This window comes from Myotis brandtii, unplaced genomic scaffold (assembly GCF_000412655.1).
Source record: "Myotis brandtii unplaced genomic scaffold, ASM41265v1 scaffold876, whole genome shotgun sequence".
Taxonomy (NCBI): Eukaryota; Metazoa; Chordata; class Mammalia; order Chiroptera; family Vespertilionidae; genus Myotis; species Myotis brandtii.
This window is the reverse complement of record NW_005371579.1, coordinates 1,545,684-1,564,532: the sequence shown is the minus strand read 5'-3', so window position 1 is coordinate 1,564,532 and position 18,849 is coordinate 1,545,684. Positions and strand designations below refer to the sequence as shown.

General features: G+C 48.1%; 1 protein-coding gene across 1 annotated transcript in view; it reads right to left on the bottom strand.

Moving 5' to 3' along the window:
- Positions 1 to 14,908: 14,908 nt before the first annotated feature.
- Positions 14,909 to 18,849, bottom strand: part of LARGE (like-glycosyltransferase) — a 457,548-nt gene continuing 453,607 nt past the window's right edge. Inside the window, exon 14 of the mRNA XM_014532296.1 lies at positions 14,909 to 16,428. Within this exon, the coding sequence (XP_014387782.1) occupies positions 16,231 to 16,428 (198 nt within the window). The 3' untranslated portion in view covers positions 14,909 to 16,230. The remainder of the gene's footprint in view (positions 16,429 to 18,849) is intronic.

The window sequence follows — 18,849 nt, the reverse complement described above, 5'->3', positions numbered from 1 at the left end:
ATTCTGTGCCCTGAGATGTAATTATTCTGGTTCTGAGCATTTAAATTCACTTAAAGTATATTAAATGCTCTATTATCATTCTCATTTTTCTTCCCGGAAGTGTCCCCTTAAAGATAGCTTTTCTACCATTTCTTGTCGGGAATTGTTCCCCCTGGCAGCAAAGCAAAGTGGGAATTGAGTCATTTAACTTTTCTCTTTCATGTGCTAACATTCTAATTTCTGCCCAAAGAAGTGAGTCTGTGCCTTTCTTTATTTCATTTGTTCTATTATGTACAGCTCTGCCAGCCTCGGCTCTTCCTGGCCACATACTTTTGGGTTCAATACTTTGTTGTTTGGCTATGATTTTCATCTTCTGTATTTTGTACATGTGCTTTTATTTGAAAAACAGAGGCAAGGAGATCCTTTTCATGGTCACGGCCTTAGGTCTCTGAGATTCAGGGTTTGTGCAGTCACCATGCTTCTTGACCATGGCTGAGAGGACAAGGGACGGAACCTGGGACATGGGCTCACCTAGCAATCTGGAGCTGAGTCTGACGGGGAGTTGGTCTAGGCTGGCCACCGGAGTGGAGAGATGGAAACCTCAGGAGTTGTGGCATGGAGCATAATTGAACCGTTCAATGGCTTGGTAAGAGGAAAACAGACGGATGTGTAGAGCGAAGCAAAGACAGTGAACCAAGGAGATGAGCTCCTGATGGCTTTGTAGGCCTAGAAGGTCATGGCAAGGTAGTTCTTTGTATTAGGGGGTGGCAGCCAGATCACTGGTCTCCCCTGGACTCTCGATGCGTCAGGGCAGAAAGCCAACTCTGCCTACAGACGAGCAGAGGAGCATGCAGGGCTGTGGGTCAGAGCTGGAGTTCCTACGCCAGGTCAGCTGGCTTAGGAGGGTCTTGTCACTTCCTGGCTGTGAGGCTCTCTTGTCCCATTGGTAAAGGAAGGACAATGCTGTCTACCTCATAGGGCTACGATGACAATTTAATCAAATATGTAAAGCCTTTAGAACATTTACCATCACGTCATAAAGGAACTAAGTGCAAGTGACTTTTATTGTCTTAATGTTTTTGTCAAAGCCCTAACCTGATGGAAGAATAGCACAGCATGTCCCATGGGGAAGAGGAGCCCTCTAAGGATGGGGAGGGGGCGTGTTGAGAGGAAGCGGACCAGGTAGAGTAGAGATTGGAATGGCCTGGGAGCACAGCAGCTCCTACAACCTTCGGCAGGGTCCGAGTGTGGGGCTGAACCGCGGAGGGAGGGCTGCCTCTGGACGCTGAGAAAGGACCTGCTCCCACCTTCACCACAGTCCCACGCCTGGAGGATGGCAGGGACAACAGACTGTTTGGTGCATCTCAATGTCCATCCTTTCCTTCTTCTTTCGTAAAAGAATGCCACGTGTTAGCTGGCGGCCATGCACAAGTGGCTGGATCTTTTCATGTGAGAGGGAAGTAGATGCCTATCTTCATCAAGCCATTGCTGTTTTAAGTGCTGTGTGCGGCCCCATTGAATCAGATCTGACACAGCAAGAAAGGAGCAGAGCGTTCAGACCTGGAGCGCAGATGGGACAACAGGACAAATGGGTGGAAACTGAGGACTGCCGGCCAAAGACTGGCACCCCCTTGGACAAAGGTGGCCAGAATGTCCCCCAAGGAACCACGTTTTTATATCCCTCCAATCTGGGAAAATGGGAAGACGAAAACCAGATACAAGTTGATGTGGTGTTTTTTGTATATCTGAGTGTTTTGAGATTCACAACCACCAAAGAGGCTGAGCTGCCCTGGGATTTTGTGATTGGTCCCAGGACCCTTTTATTACATCCCTCTTTACTTGATTATTTTAAAGTCAATTGAAAATGAACTTGCTACTTGCACCCAAAAGAACTGTCCCTAAGGCAGACCCTACCTGTGCAGCCACATTAACTTCTTAACATGTCTTGTTCTTTCCTCTCTGGCTAAGAATATTTTAAATTATATTGTCAGATTTCATTTTTAGGGTTCTCCTGTCTTAGTTGTTTTGCTTTTTTGACGAGTTGGTTCCTGGGATCATGTTGATTTTTTGCCTCATACTTATCAAAGTTCAGAGTTCAGGAGGTTGGGTGGGGGTTTCTTCCTCCACCCCCTGCTGAGTCCACATGACCTGCTTCTTTCTTTATCGTCATTTTCAGACAACCAGTTTGTTGTTTCTTACTGATCTAAGTCAAGTCCAGAACTGCTTCCTCTACCTGCTGAGCAGGGAAGTGTGGGGAAGGCAAACCAAGAACTTATCAGCTGAAAATTTTCCAGCAAAATTAATCTGGGTGGCCCTTGAATCTTTCAAATGTGGTTTTTACACACTCTAGGACATCAGAAGAGTTTCTTAGGCCTGGTGTGGGTAGCACCTAAGGGGCCTTCCTTTGTTACTTAAACCATTCACAGATCTGGCCTTCTTTGCAATTGGTTGACTGTTAAAACAAGCTGAAGCCAAACCCTGGAGAGATGTAGTTGGGAAGAACACAGAGAGAAATGGGCAAGAGAAGCTGAAACTCAACCCCCCAGCTTGGCTGCTAATGCTGTACAAGCCATTCCAACTTTATTCTTTCCATCTAGAAAATGAGGACAGTCTTCTCTCTTCTGGCAGCTCATAAAATTGTCTGGACGGTGCTTGGAAATGTCAATAAGTTCTGTCCAAATGTGTGGTTATTATCATGACCTCAATGTGCCCCACATCCCAGCCTCCCATTTCCATATTAATTATTGTCCGAAAAGGAAGGAGACGAATGGGAACTAGCACCTACTGAGCACCAAGGGTACACCAAGTACTGTGCTAAGGATAATGCAGGTACATTTTCACGTAACCCTCCCACTGCCCCAATGTGGCATCAACAAACATATTTTTTTCCGGGTTCATTTTGCAGACCAGGTTCTGGGAATTTCTCACAGTTAATAACTTTCAGAGACAAAATTCAAGTTCTAGGTTCACTCCAAGCTGGTGCATGTTGTAGACGCACAGAGGCCATTGGAAAGAGAGTGAGGGGATGCATAGTTGGAATTCCAAGAGTATCTTATTTGTTTAAGGCATACATTTGTATTCATTTGTTTTCTTCAGTAATTGCAGAATCTTTATGGCATAACATGAATTTATGAAATGGAACTCCAGAGAATTTACACATTGGAAACATAATTTACAATAGCTCATCTTTTCACTGTCATTCAGGAAGCCAATTAGGCCCTAAGTTCATGCCACTCCTCTGCTCAAAGCCCTCCAATGATTTCTCATCCCACTCTGAGTAAAAGGGTCCTACAATGGTCTACCAGGCCCTATGTATTTTGTCCCCTTCAAGTCTTACTTCTTGGTCCTCATTGTTTATCATTCTTCACCAGCCCATTATGCTCTAGCCATCCTTGCCTGAAGTCTTACTTCTTGGTCCTCATTGTTTATCATTCTTCCTTCACCAGCCCATTATGCTCTAGCCATCCTTGCCTTCTTGCTAATCTTACTCTAGCCTGCCTCAGGGCCTTTGCATCAGCTGTTTCTTTTTTCTACTTGGACTGCTCTTTCTCAGATATCCACATGTCTCACACTTTTCCTTCCTTCAAGTCTCTGCACTTATCAGTGAGGACTTCTCTGACCATCCTTCAACATTACAAGTACACTTTCTCCCCTCTGCCATCCCATATCTTAAAGAACCCCCTTTCTCCTTGCCACCAGGAAGAAACAGACCTCCCTGTAGGACACAGAAAACCTTTAAACAGCCCACAATAGCACAGAAACCGGAAAGGCTTTAGAAATCAATGATCACAACCAATTCTTCCATTGCACAGATGAAGAAAGGAAGGCTCAGGGAGGGAAGTGACCTGCTCAATTGGGGATGATGAGGCCAACAGATTAGGAGGTGGTGGTCATTGAAACGACAGTTTACTACAGAGATGGGTGTGGGAAAGAGGTCACGTTCATTCATTTATTTATTCATCTAACAAATATCTACTTAGGACCTACTCCATGTTAGGATCTTAAGCTACCCTGGTGAATAAAAACCATCTCAGTTGTTACCTACCTCCAGAGCCCACAGCTTTATCAGGGACGTAGCCATTGAACACATCATTACATAAACGATGTGAAGTTCAACTGTGACAGCAGTTACGCAGCAGAAGTACTTGGTGCTATGAGAGCATCGTTGGGGGAGGGGGTGTTTTGGGCAGAGAGGCCAGTGAGCACTCTCCTGAAGGAATGATGCTAAAGAAGAGAAGTGAAGAACGACTGACAGGTACCTGGATGAAGAAGCCAAGGGCATGGTAGGCAGTGGGGTAGAGTGTGGTGTGAGATGAGGTTAGAAAGGAGGTGGAAGAGAGAGTCTGCACACTCTATAAGCCCTGATAAGAAATTTTATCTTTATCCTAAGAAATGCTGAAGGGTTTATCTGATTCCCATTTCCATTCCTTACACTTAATCGCACTGACAAATAACGTTAAGAATAAGTAATAGAGGAGCAGATTCAATTTCTATTTATATCCATGAAACATCCAAAGGGCAAAAAATGAACTTGGAAAGTCAGTCTTTCAGTCCCTTAGTTCCCTGATCACCTACACAGTCCAACACCTCTGGTTTTCTGTGAGCCTGGTTTGTACTGCCCACACAGACACACACACAGACACACACATGCACACAAAACAGACACACACAGACCCAGACACACACAGACCCAGACACACATAGAGACACACACGCAGACACACATGCACACAAAACACACAGAAACACACACGCACACAAAACAGACACACACACACACAGACCCAGACACACATAGACACACATACGCAGACACACACATGCACACAAAACAGACACACACACACACACAGACCCAGACACACATAGAGACACACATACGCAGACACACACATGCACAAAATACACACAGATACACACAAACACACACAGACCCAAACGCGCGTGCGCACACACACACACACACACATACACACACACACTTACACAATGTCTTGACATTCCTGATAGGGGAATAACAGAGTTTATTCTGATTAATCTCATTTAATTCCAATTCATTTACCCACTTGGGTCCTTTGACCTGCAATTACCTGCTGTCAGCATGCTTAAAACAATGCCCACCTGACTTCGCCAAAACATGGTAAAGCCACAGAGAGGCCTCTCCTGATGTGATGAGTGGAGCCCCACTCTGGCTCCAGAACACGGAGAAGCCCCAGGCGCACTCATCAGCCCCTCTGGAAGGGTTGTGATGCCACCTGTTTGCCTGGTTGAAGGTTGCTCTTCTGTAAGAACCCTGTGTTTTGACACCTGGGAGTTTGTAGACTCTGGAGTGACTGCCCCTCCCAGGGACTAGCCTTCCACATGCAAATCCACCGATCCAAGCTCTCACCTGCCACCACCTCCTGTATGGACAGCCTACCCTCTGGGCCACGCCCTGCTCCAATATCCCAGGGCCAGGTGCCAGACAACTGGAGAAAGCCCGACCCCTGAGCCCTCTGAGACTGTGGCCGTTAGCCAGTCCCAGCCTGCTCGCCTGACTCAAGCGAGCCTTCCCTGGGAACCACAACAAAGGCCCTAGCCCCCCTCCCCCCTCCCTCTGCCTCTGGACCCCCCTGGCGCTTCCCCACTTGGCTCCTTGTTGGGGCTGCCCGCTCCTCTCTGAACTGTCACAAATTGTCTTCCCAATGACCATCACCTCCTGCTCTGTTGGCCTCATCCTCCCTGAATAATAATAACACCTGCATTTTAAAACATGTCCCTGAGACTCTCCTATTTCATTCGCTCCTGAGAGGTCCCAGGTGAAATCCCTCTGGCCCCCTGGGGCACGTGTTCATGGAAAGGTGTGGATTTCGGAGCCTGGCAGACCCCTTACCAGCTGCAGGACTGCGGGCCTTTGGCTTCCCCTCCTTGACCTTCCTCCCCTTGCCCAGAGATGAGGACCACAGCATTCAGCTCACAGGGCTGGCTGAGGGGTAAACAGATAACACAGGTCACCCATCCAGCACAGGACCTTGGGCCAAGCAGCTGCTTAACACCCACTCGTTCCCTCCTCCCTCCAGCAATCTGAGAGCCTCCTTTGCTGTCTGCTCTCTGGCTGCCTGGTTTATTGTTCGGTCACCCAGGAATCTTGAAGACAATCCCTGGATGATTTATTGTAAGCTTTTCAACCTTTGCTTCCTCTATTTATTCACCTCCAGCCAACCAGAGCCTTTTATTTTCCCCTTCATGAACCCCTGCAGACGCTGACAGCTCCTGCGTGTGTTTTGATGAACTGCTTGGACCCCGCACTCAGTCTAGCCATGCTCTCCTGCTGACGGCTCCCGGCTGCCGAGAGCACAGCACTGGGAGTCGGGAGTGGGGCCCGAGCTCCTGCTCTGACCGCTTCCTCTCATGACCAGGGAGGTGCACAGTGATGGGTTGGCCACTGTAAGCTTTCACTCCACCCTCACCTGTAAAATTAGAATAAACGTGGAACCTGCCTGTATCACAGGGCTGCCCTGTGAGGCCGGCAGGACGACATAGATGAGAAATGTAAAGTGATGGCACAGGAGTGTTCGGTCTGATCAAATAACTGAATCAATACTCCCGCCCTTGGGAACTGACCTTTAGCCCACTTCACAATGGACATCCTCTTTCACTTAGACCACATTCCACTTGCTATGACCATTATCCTTCCCCTCCGGACATTCCCAGGCTCCGGACCCGCTCAGAGAATTCTCTGCATAGAAAAAGCCCTCTAAAATCTCTGACTGCCCGTCCCTGGGGGCTGGTGCCATTTTGGGGCTCCGCCCATCTGGTTTTCCAGATGACCTAATCCTATAAAATAAAAGCCTGATATGCTAAGTGTCCGGTCATCCAGACGGCCATTCAACCACTCAAAGTATAATATGCTAATGATATGCTAAGGCCGCTCAACCGCTTGCTATGATGTGCATTGACTACTAGGGGGCAGATAGTCGACCGGTCGACCAGTCACTCTGATGTGCGCTGACCACCAGAGGGCAGACGTTCTGATTGGTAGGTTAGCTTGCTACTGGGGTCTGGCTGATTGGGACTGAGCAAGACAGGCCAAACACGCCCTGGAGCCCTCCTGCAGTCCCTCCCTGGCTGGCCAACCTTCTATGTCCTTCCCCAGCCCTGATCGTGCACCAGTGGGGTCCCTCAGCCTGCCCTGCACCCTCTCGCAATCCAGGACCCCTTGGGGGATGTCGGAGAGCCGGTTTCAGCCCGATCCCTGCAGGCCAGGCAGAGGGACTCCACTGGTGCACGAATTTGTGCACCAGGCCTCTAGTAAATTTATAATTCTTTACCATTTTTGGCCTCATGCATTCATCCCGTGACGACCCTAACAAGTAGGAGGACTGTGATTACACCTACAGGAGCACATGGCGGCCCTCTGCTTTTCCTCCTCTGTGCATCTTGTAGTTCCCGGTATCCTTATGTCTTGCCCCTCCCACCCCAGCCTCTCATTGCCCAGATTCCCTTTTCCCTCCCATCCCCACCCCTGACCTTCCTCTGTCCCTTCTCTAGAGGATTCGTGGAGGAAACATCTCTAAAGGGTGTGCATTTCCTATGTCCCATGGGCTATCTCATGTAAATTTCTTAGTCCTTCTTAGGTAGCCGTCCTTCAGGTCATCACTGGACAGATGAGCAAACAGAGGCTCAAAAGGATGCAATAACTTGCTGGTAATCGCCCCCCACCCCCACCCCGGATTCCAAATGAGGACTTTTTTGAGTCTGAGCTCTTGGCTACTATATCTTGCCCTCCAGGCAATAAATACAGGGTGTCCCCAAAATATATATACACTTTGAATAATTATTAATTCCAATGGACTAAATCTGAAAAGAAACATCAATGTATACACTTTTTGGGACACCTTATGTTTATCGAACATCTATTGTGTGCTGGGCACAGCACTATGTGCTGAGGATGCAGTTTCTGCCTAAAAAAAAGCAGTTTCCAAAGGATCACCCTCAGGTCACATCATAGAAACGGTCCCGTTCAGCCAATCACAGGAGGGGGACGCACGGGGCCGGTAATGCTCCATTCTCGCACCTGAGTCCTCGGTGGTTTCTGTTGTTCGCCTTCCGCACTGAACCCCGAGCTTCCTCTCTGACCTTCTCGATGCCTGTGGGCCACAGCCAGCACACACAAAGGTTCTCTCTGAATGCTGGTTGCATTTGGTTAAAGGAAAAGAACATGCCCGCCTCGCCCTGGGGAGAGAGTGAACACAAGGGAACCAGAGGAAAGATGGTGGAGGGATAGCTGGGAGTAAAGACATGCCATGAGATGGAGAGGTTTCTCCTTTCAGAAATGTCTGTGTTTCCCAATGAAATGGTGGTTCCAATCATGTTGGGACCACACCTTGTAGGGCGCGGCTATAGGGTTAAGCCTCGGACTGACCTTTTGGCAAAGCCACAAACAAGTCCCAGTTTAGAGGGCACAGTCCTCTTAGCATAATTAGGCTTGACCTTATGACGCTCCCTAGATCTTATCTGGGAAGCTAATGGGCTGAGGGAGATGTAGCAAGTGCTGTCAGAACAAGTGAAACTCACAAGATCATTGTAACTATGGTGACCACTACCTTGTTTACCTCTGGCTATAAAATAAAAGCTCAGCTTGCCTCTGGATCTCTCTCTGTGGTCTCAGCCAAGCAGGGGAAGATCCACCTAGACCAGCCGTGGGCAAACTACGGCCCTCGGGCCGGATCCGCCCCGTTTGAAATGAATAAAACTAAAAAAAAAAAAAGACCGTACCCTTTTATGTAATGATGTTTACTTTGAATTTATATTAGTTCACACAAACACTCCATCCATGCTTTTGTTCCGGCCCTCCGGTCCAGTTTAAGAACCCATTGTGGCCCTCAAGTCAAAAAGTTTGCCCACCCCTGACCTAGACCCAGCTTATTCTCTTTGTCTGTCATTTCTTCATCCTTTTGCTGCCCTCACTCAGGCTTTCAAACCCTTGGCTGAGCTGGCTCGGCACACGCCTGGCATCGCCCAGGCCCGGCATCGCCCCAAATAAGAGCAGGCTAATCTCTGAGATGTCTTGTAAGGTACAGTGAGCATGTCTGAGTGACCCTGTGGGCTGGACAGGCTGCCAGGCATGGGGCACGGTGGCCGCCCCTCTCAGGCGGCGCCCAGTCCAGCCTGGAGAGAGGGGTGATCATGTGGTGTGTGGCAGGCAGAATGCTGAGGTGGCAGAAGGTGCCTGCCCTGGTGTGCATGTCCTGTATCACCCGCACCCCTTGTATGGGGGGAATAAGATGGGATGTCGCCTCCATGACCGTGTCACCTTAAGTAAGCCTGTCTTAGCAGATGGAGAAAGGGGCTCCCCTGCTGGCTTTGAGAAAGTGCACCCCTGCTGTGGAGAGGACCATGTGGCAGGGAATGGCGGGGGTCCTCTAGGAGCTGAGAATGGCCCTGTGCCTACAGCCACTAAGAAAGCCGGGCTCTCAGTTCTACACGCACACGGGACTCAGTTCTCCCAACGGTGACCTTGGAGGAGGATCCTGAGCTCCAGGAATGTCGCCTCCATGACCGTGTCACCTTAAGTAAGCCTGTCTTAGCAGATGGAGAAAAGGGCTCCCCTGCTGGCTTTGAGGAAGTGCACCCCTGCTGTGGAGAGGACCACAGGGAATGGCAGGGGTCCTCTAGGAGCTGAGAATGGCCCAGTGCCTACAGCCACCAAGAAAGCCGGGCTCTCGGTTCTACATGCACACAGGACTCAGTTCTCCCAACGGTGACCTTGGAGGAAATCCTGAGCTCCAGGTCCGAACCACAGCATGGCGGGGGCCTTGACTGCAGCTGCTGAGACCCTGGTCAGGGTTCCCAGCCAACTCACACCTGCAGTCCTGACCCACAATTTGTTACACTGCACTCGGAAACTGACATCCCCTCTAGAGACATGAGAGGCACAGTGAAGGGCCTGTTATAAACCATGCCGTCTCCTCCCCCGTCAGGGGAAGGTGAACTCTGGGGCCAAACTGCCTGGGTTAAATCTTGCACTGCTACGGACTGTGTGACTTTAGGCAAATTACTTAACCTCTCTGTGCCTCAGTTTGCCTCTTTGTAAATGGGTCTGGTAATATTTACTACTTAACTAACTTACTAGATGTAAAACACTTAACACTCACCGATGCACAGCCAGTACTACTCAGGTGCTTCCTAACGTTGTTACCAAATCAAAAACAAAACGAAGCTGTGTTTAGAATCACAGAAGATCAACAGTCTCAGAGACACAGACACTGAGCTCCAGAGAGAAGAGTCTTGTTCAGGCCAGAGGGAGAGTTCTACATTCAGAAACGGTATTTAATCCTGAAGCTAAAGGCTCCAAGAAGCCCACAGAATAGAGTCTCTAGCCCATTCCTGGGGAAACCAGGGTCAGCGTCAGGCCTCTCCATGCTGGTTTAGCAAGAATCGGGCTGAGCACTTAAATCAGGTTCGCAAGGATCCCCTTACCCTGATGTCTCCTCCTAGTAATTTTCCATCCCCCACTCCCAACAGGGGTAGCGCGCTCTGTAGCCAGTTCCACCCAAGTGTTCAATAATCTGTGGGGAGGGTGGGCAGGCTAATGAACTAGCTAATGTGGGTCCATATATAATGAACTCAGAGAGAAGAAGGTAAGACTTCGCATTGTTGTTTTATCTTTTACATCTGGGTAACTAAAAAAAACTGAAAAGGCTCATACTTATATCTATAAATAAGCTACATCCATTCTAATCTACAAAGCATGTCAACGAATGAATACATCTTAAAAGTTGTTAGAAGACGTTTAAGCAGATAGAAAACGATCCCTTTCGTTTTCTGGTGATAAGGCAACCACATGGGGCGAGTGATGTGTCCTATGATACCAGGTACTGCCCCAGGGCCCCACCTGTGGGACTAGCTCACCAATGCATTGCATACACATCGATGGCGAACCTTCTGAGTCCCGGCTTCTTTAACACTATCTGCCATCAAAGTTTATGATGTATTGTATAATATAATGCACTCAAAAGGTTACATACACATACATACCTAGTCTATGAATTGGCCTGCTTATGTAACCCATTTCTCAGTCAGAACACTGAACTAGCAAAACAACTGTCCATACTCTTAAAAAATGTCCCTGTCAGAAAGTGTAAAGAAAGACCAAGGCATTGTTCCTGATTAGAGACTACAGACGACTAAACACAATATTTGAACTTGAATTGGACCCTGGAATCGGGGTGCAGAATGGGATGGAGGTCATTCCTGTTATGAAGACATTATTAGAACATTTGGCAAACTTTGAAAGTAGACTGTGTGTTAGACTATAGTTTGGTATCAATGTTAACTTTCTTGCATTGGACCCTTGCATTGTAGCTCTATAAGGTAATGTCCCTATTTTTTAAAAAAATATATATTCAGATTTAAAGGGGCATGACACCTACAATTCACTCTCAAATGCTTTAGAAAAAATACTGTAGACAGAGAGATATGAGGCATATGTGACTAAATGTAACACCTGGTGAATCTGAATGACGGGCATCTAAGTTATTGGTGCTATTTGTGACTCTTCTGTTTGAGACTATAACTTTAACAATAAACTAAAATTGTTTGCATGAATGTAATAAGGCGAAACCTACCTTAGCATTACCTCTTCACTTTTCAGCTATCTAGGTAACTGTCCATCACGTGAGAGCTGACCAGGCCTGGTTCACTGTCGTCTCCACAGTGCTCATCGCCGAGCGGATGCACATTACTATTTGTGGCATGCAGAAAGAAATAATGATGACTGCAAGGAAACTGTTCTGATACCGCCCTTCCTTTCTTCCTTCGGAAGCACAGCAGCACAACTTACCCAGGAATCCGATGAAGAGTTTTGCTCTGAGCAAGCTCTGTCAATCATTTCATGACATCATCCCAGCCTCACCGATCAGATGGTCTTGGTACCACGCCTTGGGAGCACTTCCCAGAACTTCATTCCAGAAGATGTCGTGTCTCAAGACTATCTGTATGTGTTGGAACAAGCCAATGACCAAATTCATAATGAGAAACCCTACATTTTTGTGGTGTCCCCATGATCTCCTTGTCAGTTGTCACCAACCATCCCTTGAAATTGGAGGGCACATACTAAGAACATTTATGTTAAATGAATGAAGACAAAGACCATGGCGGCTCTCTGACATTAGATTCCATGGGTCTGAGACTTCTTAGAATGCATTTAGCAGATAACTGACATTTCATAAACTTCAATGGCCTGACATTGGGAAATTAACCTGAGGATTAAAAAAGCAAGGAGGGGAAAAAAGATATAACCAGGACCTACATGAAGGTATGACTGCACAAGCCCAGTAGCCAAGCTGATTTCAGTATCATCTGAGGAGACAACAGCATAGAGTGGAAAGATAGAGGTTTTTGAAGTCAGCCAGATTTGGGTTCAAATTCTGACACCTCCATGGACAACCTGTGTGATTTTGGGCGAGTCACATAATTTCTCTGAGGGCTGGTTCCATTCACTTAATAAAAATACCTTCTTTATATTAGAATGCTGTGGTGAGGCCACATAAGTACCAACTACCTTGAAGCCTTGGTTCACTAAATGGTGGCTCCAATCACCTCCACCAATGGCGTGCAGATGCCACGTTAGAGAGTGGATTTTCCTCACGTTTCTCCCACCGACACAGAGCTCCCTAGTGGCCTGGTGATCACAAATGCAGCCTTAACTCAAAGACAGTGGAGTCTTTGAAAGGAACAGAATTAGAGTAGGGTCTGTCCTTTCACGATGGGGCACAAAGAAGCCATTAGTCAGCTCAGCACATATGTGCTCTGTGAACCAGCCCTACACACTCGGAGATCCCTGGAGGCAGATGCTGAGTTGAGGTCCAAGGGGGAGCTGAAAACAGTGTCTCTACCTGGGCCCTGTCATCTGGGAAGTAACCTGGAGCCTTCAGGGAATCAATTACTGCCCCCTAGAGTCGATCTCGCTGTCGAAATAGGATTAGAGATTGCCCGGGTCTATTTCAAATGAATTTTCAGAAAGTCCAGGAGCAGAGCAAGATTTGGAGCAAACAGGAGAGGTTGCTGTCTAGACTGTGTGTGTAATTAGATGGATGTTGAAGGAAAAAGTCTGGAAATCTAATACCCTTGCCATCCTTCTGTCTGCCGATATTTAACCCGTTTCTTTCTTAGTTGGGGGAAGGAAGGAACATTGCTTGCTTTGTGGCTTTGGATTCAAACAAATAGGCCTAGGTTTAAATTCTGGTTCTGCCACGTATGGACTATGTGAATTTGGGGAAGTTACTTAATTTCCCAGAACTCGCTCAATTTCCTCATCAATAAACAGTAATATCCACTTTGTTGTTTGGCTACAATGACTCGGTGAGCTAATGCATGCAAAAGGTCCTTCCACATAGTGGTGTTACTCAATACATCTTAGCTCTGTTAGATTCTGAATATTACGGAGAAACCTTTTCTTTCAGCTGAATGCCAAGATGGCATCGGCTATTTAAACACACACCAATGGAAAACACCAGTGTGACCCGTTCGTATGCTTGTTCTCCCCTAGGGAACGGATAGGAAGGAACAGGCACCCACAGCCATTGCCTCTGTCCAAATGGCCGCAGCTCCCCACATGGGCTGGCCGTGAACGGCTGTTCCCAATGCAAGTTCTGGGAATTCACGCTGCTGGCTCTGCAGACCTCAGCCTCCACATGGAACCTGGACATCAGCCAACATCCGAGCTCCGGCCTTAAGTGAGATCAACCTCCATGTGTCAGGCACCTGTCTTTGGGGAAATGGAATTTTCTCCTGTCGGTGCGTAGTGTCAGGTTCTGGCACTTGGTGTCCATGAAGCTACACCATTCTTCAGTTTGTACCTATTGTCTCAAAGCAATTAGCACCTCCTTTCATCCTCGGAGGTAACCCAGTTTGGATGATGAATAATATGGTCACGACAAAACCCACAGGACTGCCAGTGAGAGCGAGGTGGCTGGGTACGATTCAGGGGCCATGGGAAAAAAAAATGTACAACATAACAAGCTTTAAGAAATTAAAAATAGATTTGTAACATTGAGGAACCAGTGCTACTTAGCTCAAGTAGCTGGTAGTCATTAATCCAAAAGCTGTATCATACATCTGTTAACAGTGACCTTCTCTAGAAAGGAGAGAATGTCTGAGTTCCCGTGTGTGTATACACAGGGAAGAGAAGGCATTGGCGTGCTGGTCAATGTTTAACAACCAGCTCTCAGGTGGTGGTGCCCTAATTGGTGGTATAACTACTCCTGTGATGGCCAATATTGAGCTACAGATGTGATGTCACTTGAACATCGAAGAAAAGGGATGCATGCAGTGAGTTCTTGTGAGCTGGTTCCCACACGCCGATGGAGAAAGGGGGTTTACCATGTAATTTGAACACTTTTGGAATGTTTTACTTTTTACTCTATTCATGGATTGACTTTGTAATATACATCTGCATATAGGTTATATGTAATATATGTAGATGACAGATATGTGCACACACATAAACTTATTTACATTGGTTTCAGGATTAGCCCTAAGAGTTGTTTTCCTAATTTTAAAAAAATAAATCCGAGTGAAATATCCATCTGACCATATAACACACCCACCGTCTCCTAAACCAGGTTGCTGTGGGTGTCCTAGGACCACCAGGTCGAAGGGGTGGGGGCTCACTTTCCTACTGATGCCCAGGATTTACCTCGCTGCCCCCATCTGGTATCTAAAACATCTGTGTTCAGACAGAAACTAAGTGGGAAATGGGAAAATGCTGTGAGTGTTAAGAGGCTAGAGTGAAATCTAACCTCAGGGAAGGAGGAAAAGGTTAAGGTTCAGATGACGAGAGAAATAAAACGGCAACAGGAAGTGGAAAGTTGCTGTTTCTCAAGTTTGCTCGCTACACTGAGTGTGTCCCCGCAGCTTCTTACAGGAGTGGGAGGGGGCGGGAGGAAACAGTCCATACTTCCGTTTATTGAATGCAGCGTTCGCTGGGCACATCGCAACTCAATACAAACCGCCCCGCAGGGGAGGGCATTGACTCTCATTCTCATCATTGTAAACACAACATTAATATTGAAGATTCAAGAAAATGGGTAAAAAGTCCAGTGTCTCCTCAATCTGTGTAACAGTGAAGGTGCCTGCCTACCCTCTGGGCAGGTCCCACGGGAGCCTGAGGTCGTGACCTCGTCCCCACCGCAGTGAGGCGGGAACGAACACAGAGGAGCCCATGTGCTCGTCTCCAACATCCCCGAATGGGCACATGCATCTTCAGCACCAGCTCGCACGGATTACGGAAGTCCTTCCACAGGCCTGAGAGGCTCGCACCTTTCACGTGCACCGAACCAGTCCCTTCGAAGCCCTTCCCCCAGGAATCAGTCGTTGCCCATAGAAAATGTGACCGCTTGTAAAACAGTTGGTTTTCCTATGTCCACCTTAGCCCCGGGATTCTGGGGAGGTCAAGGTCACGGGGGCCTCGGTTGATGACCCTGGAGAAGGCTGCCCATGTTCAACCCCTGGCTGAATTCGCCTCCTCCCTGCTGGGCCACTGTGGATAGAGGGTGTGGGTTGAGGCAGCTGATTTTTCCGTCAGAGCCTTAAAAGGTCATTTCCTATCCTGGATCCCCATACCAAAACAAACCAACAAAATCCGCCTCACTCCCCCACCCCCAACAAAAACAAATCAAAACAAGAGTGACGTTGAGGACAAAGAACCAAACACCCCCGCCTCCAGGTCCCGCCACGCACAGTGTCCCCATCGGGGTATTTATTTCTTTGTTTTTAGATGGTTGGTTCCAATCATTGGCTTGCCCTCATCTTGGCTACTCAGCTAGATGGCAGGGCAAAGACGAAAGTTTGACGCATGAAAAGACCCTTTTGCCTTTATTTCCTGGGATGGCTGACGCCCAGCACCCTCACTTCCTTTTTCTTAAACAGTAACGAGAACATTCCACAGACCTGCTTGGTTGTGTGGCTTTGTGGTAGGATAACCCCATGGCTCCCTCTCAGCCCTGCGTGTCCCATTCTGGAAGAGACCCTGGGGACGAGCTCGTTTTCCCACCTTCTGGGAATGCTGGGTTGTGGGGCAGAGTGGGCCTGGACGGATCCTTGTCCCAGATCTCTGTGGTGTAGGCAGCCTTGTTGGGCCAAAGAGACAAATAAAAACAAACCAAAAAAAGCATTGCTTCATTGTGAGTTCCAAGGCTGGGCCCCACACAGCAAGTGGCTCTCCCCCCGGCAGAATGTCTGTCTCTCCCTGGCGGTGGCTTCGTGGTGCTAGCTGTTGTTCTCGGCCGTGAGATATTTGAGGGCGGCAAAGCCATAGCGGCGGGACATGTCCTGCTGGAACTCTTCCTTCAGGGTTTTGAGACAGACGCGGTATTGCTTGTTGGACCGGAACTTGGTGATGTCGAAGCTGGGGGCGTGAGGCATGTGGATCATGTAGGCGTTGGGAAGCACGGTGAATTCGTATTCCTGGAAGGAGACAAGAGCAGCTTGAGCACCTGCAAGAACCCTGGGTAACGGGCGATGAATCCATCTGGATGACTGAATGACTAAGGGAATGAATGAAGTGAGGCAGGACATGAACAAGGAGGGCAGCACCACGGACAGCACCAACGCCGCGTTCCCCTGGCGTAGGACAAAGTGCTTGGCTTCTCTGAGCCTTAGTTTTCTCAGCTATCAAGTGAAAGTGATCATGCCGACCTTGGAAGATGAGGAATGATGTTGACATAGTGCTGGGCAGAGTTCAGGGCCCATAAAAGGTGCTCGATAAATGTAAGCACGTGCCCGTGTAGCTGCTCTGGAAAGAGAGATTATCCTGCTCAATGAAATGAGGTCTGTTTAGGTGATTTCTCACAGGACTCGATGTGTGACCTGATCCGATAGCCTCAACAGATCAGCACAAAGGAGGGGGCAGAGAAGGGACAAAGAAAAAGTTCCGTCTTGATGGACAGAACTTCATCAAGAATAAAACTCTCGCCTACACATCTTATTACAAGTCACACCACCATATGGTGTCCTCTATGTAACAGGATACAGATAGGAACTCAGACCAAAAGACAAAAATGTCTCTGAACAGCAAAATAGGTGACAAACATCTAGAACATGTCACTCAAAGGAGAGTTCGGCACACCTTCACTCAGCATCTATGTACTCTGGTTTTGGACATAATGTCTAATAAATCTTGGTCATCTAGTTGCCCGGCCCAGGGCAGAATAAACTGGGAAAGGGAAAATCCAGATGGAGGAATTCTGATGGCAGCAAGAAATGACAGCTGATGGTGAGAAAGGAGGGAAAAGAGCCCTAGCTGGTATGGCTTAGTGGATAGAGCCTTGGCCTGTGGATTGAAGGGTCCTGGGTTCGATTCTGGTCAAGAGCACATGCCCGGGTTGCAGGCTCGATCCCCAGTAGGGGGTGTGCAGGAGGCAGCCGATCAATGATTCTCTCATCACTGACGTTTCTCTCCCTCTCCTTGCCTCTCAGAAGTCAATAAAAAAATACATTTTTTTTTTTAAAAAAAGGAGGGAAAAGAAAAGGCTTAGTTGCCTGAGACATTTCATGTGGAGACAAAGAGACCTACCAATCCACCTGCCCCTACAGGTGTGGCTGGATTACCTGTCAGGTGTGTCCCCGTTATTTCATGAAATCGCTGGAAAGGGCAAAATCATGTTTGGTGTGTGCTATTGGCAAAGAGAGGAAAAGAAGCGAGGACTTTTCAAGGGTTCTGTCTAAATCGCCTAAAACAAACGTAGCCCAGGTCTCAGTGCTGGAAAATAGGCTTTATTTGAGCCAGCTACCCCCCACCCCCCCGACACACACACACGCTGCTGGCTGCGTGAATGCCACATTTCTTCTCCTCCAAGCAGAAGCCCAGGCAGACTACACACTTCTGTCTGGGAGCAGCGCTGGGCCCCTTCCAAGGATGATGGGACGTGTGGAGACTACAGGTCATGCTTTCCATTGTTAAGTACAGACACTGTTCTACAGCCTTCTGTCTCTACGAGGGGCTCTCAGACCCAGATGTTGATGGAAAACGCCTGGGACTGCTCCCAAACACATTGGACCTGCTGGAGAGCGCTCGGGGTGACTCCAGGGCAGCCGGCACCCAGCATCCATCCTTTCCCTTGAATTTGGGGTGCTCTTGTTGAGAAACATTTCCACTGTGCTCCATGAGGAGGCGCCTTGGAGAACAGCATACGGAGAGAAAAAGGGTGGGGTGGAGGGGCCCAGGCATCCTCCTGACTTAACCAGGTAAGTTTTGCTTTTGTTTGTTTAACAGGAGGTTGACTGACGGCAGTGTGTCTGGCCCACTATACTGTGTGTTTTTTAAAAAAAATATGTTTTTATTGATTTTAGAGAGAGGGGAAAGGGAGAGGGAGAGTGAGAGAAACATCTGTGTGAGAAAGAACCATGGATCGGTTGCCTCCTGTACATGCCAAACCGGGGGTCCAACCGGCAACCTGGGTATGTGCCCTGACTGGGAATCAAATCAGTGACCTTTTGGTGAATGGGATGACGCTCAGTCACCTGGGCCACACCAGCCAGGGCTTCCCTGTGTGGTGTTTTTATAAATAAAGATTTATTGAACATGGCCATACACATTTCTTCAGATACTGTCTATGACTGAACGACAGGAGCAGAGTTGAGACCCTAGGACCCACAGGGTATGTGCCCTGACTGGGAATCAAATCAGTGACCTTTTGGTGAATGGGATGACGCTCAGTCACCTGGGCCACACCAGCCAGGGCTTCCCTGTGTGGTGTTTTTATAAATAAAGATTTATTGAACATGGCCATACACATTTCTTCAGATACTGTCTATGACTGAACGACAGGAGCAGAGTTGAGACCCTAGGACCCACAAAACGCCCCCCCCCCCCCCCCCCCCCCCCCC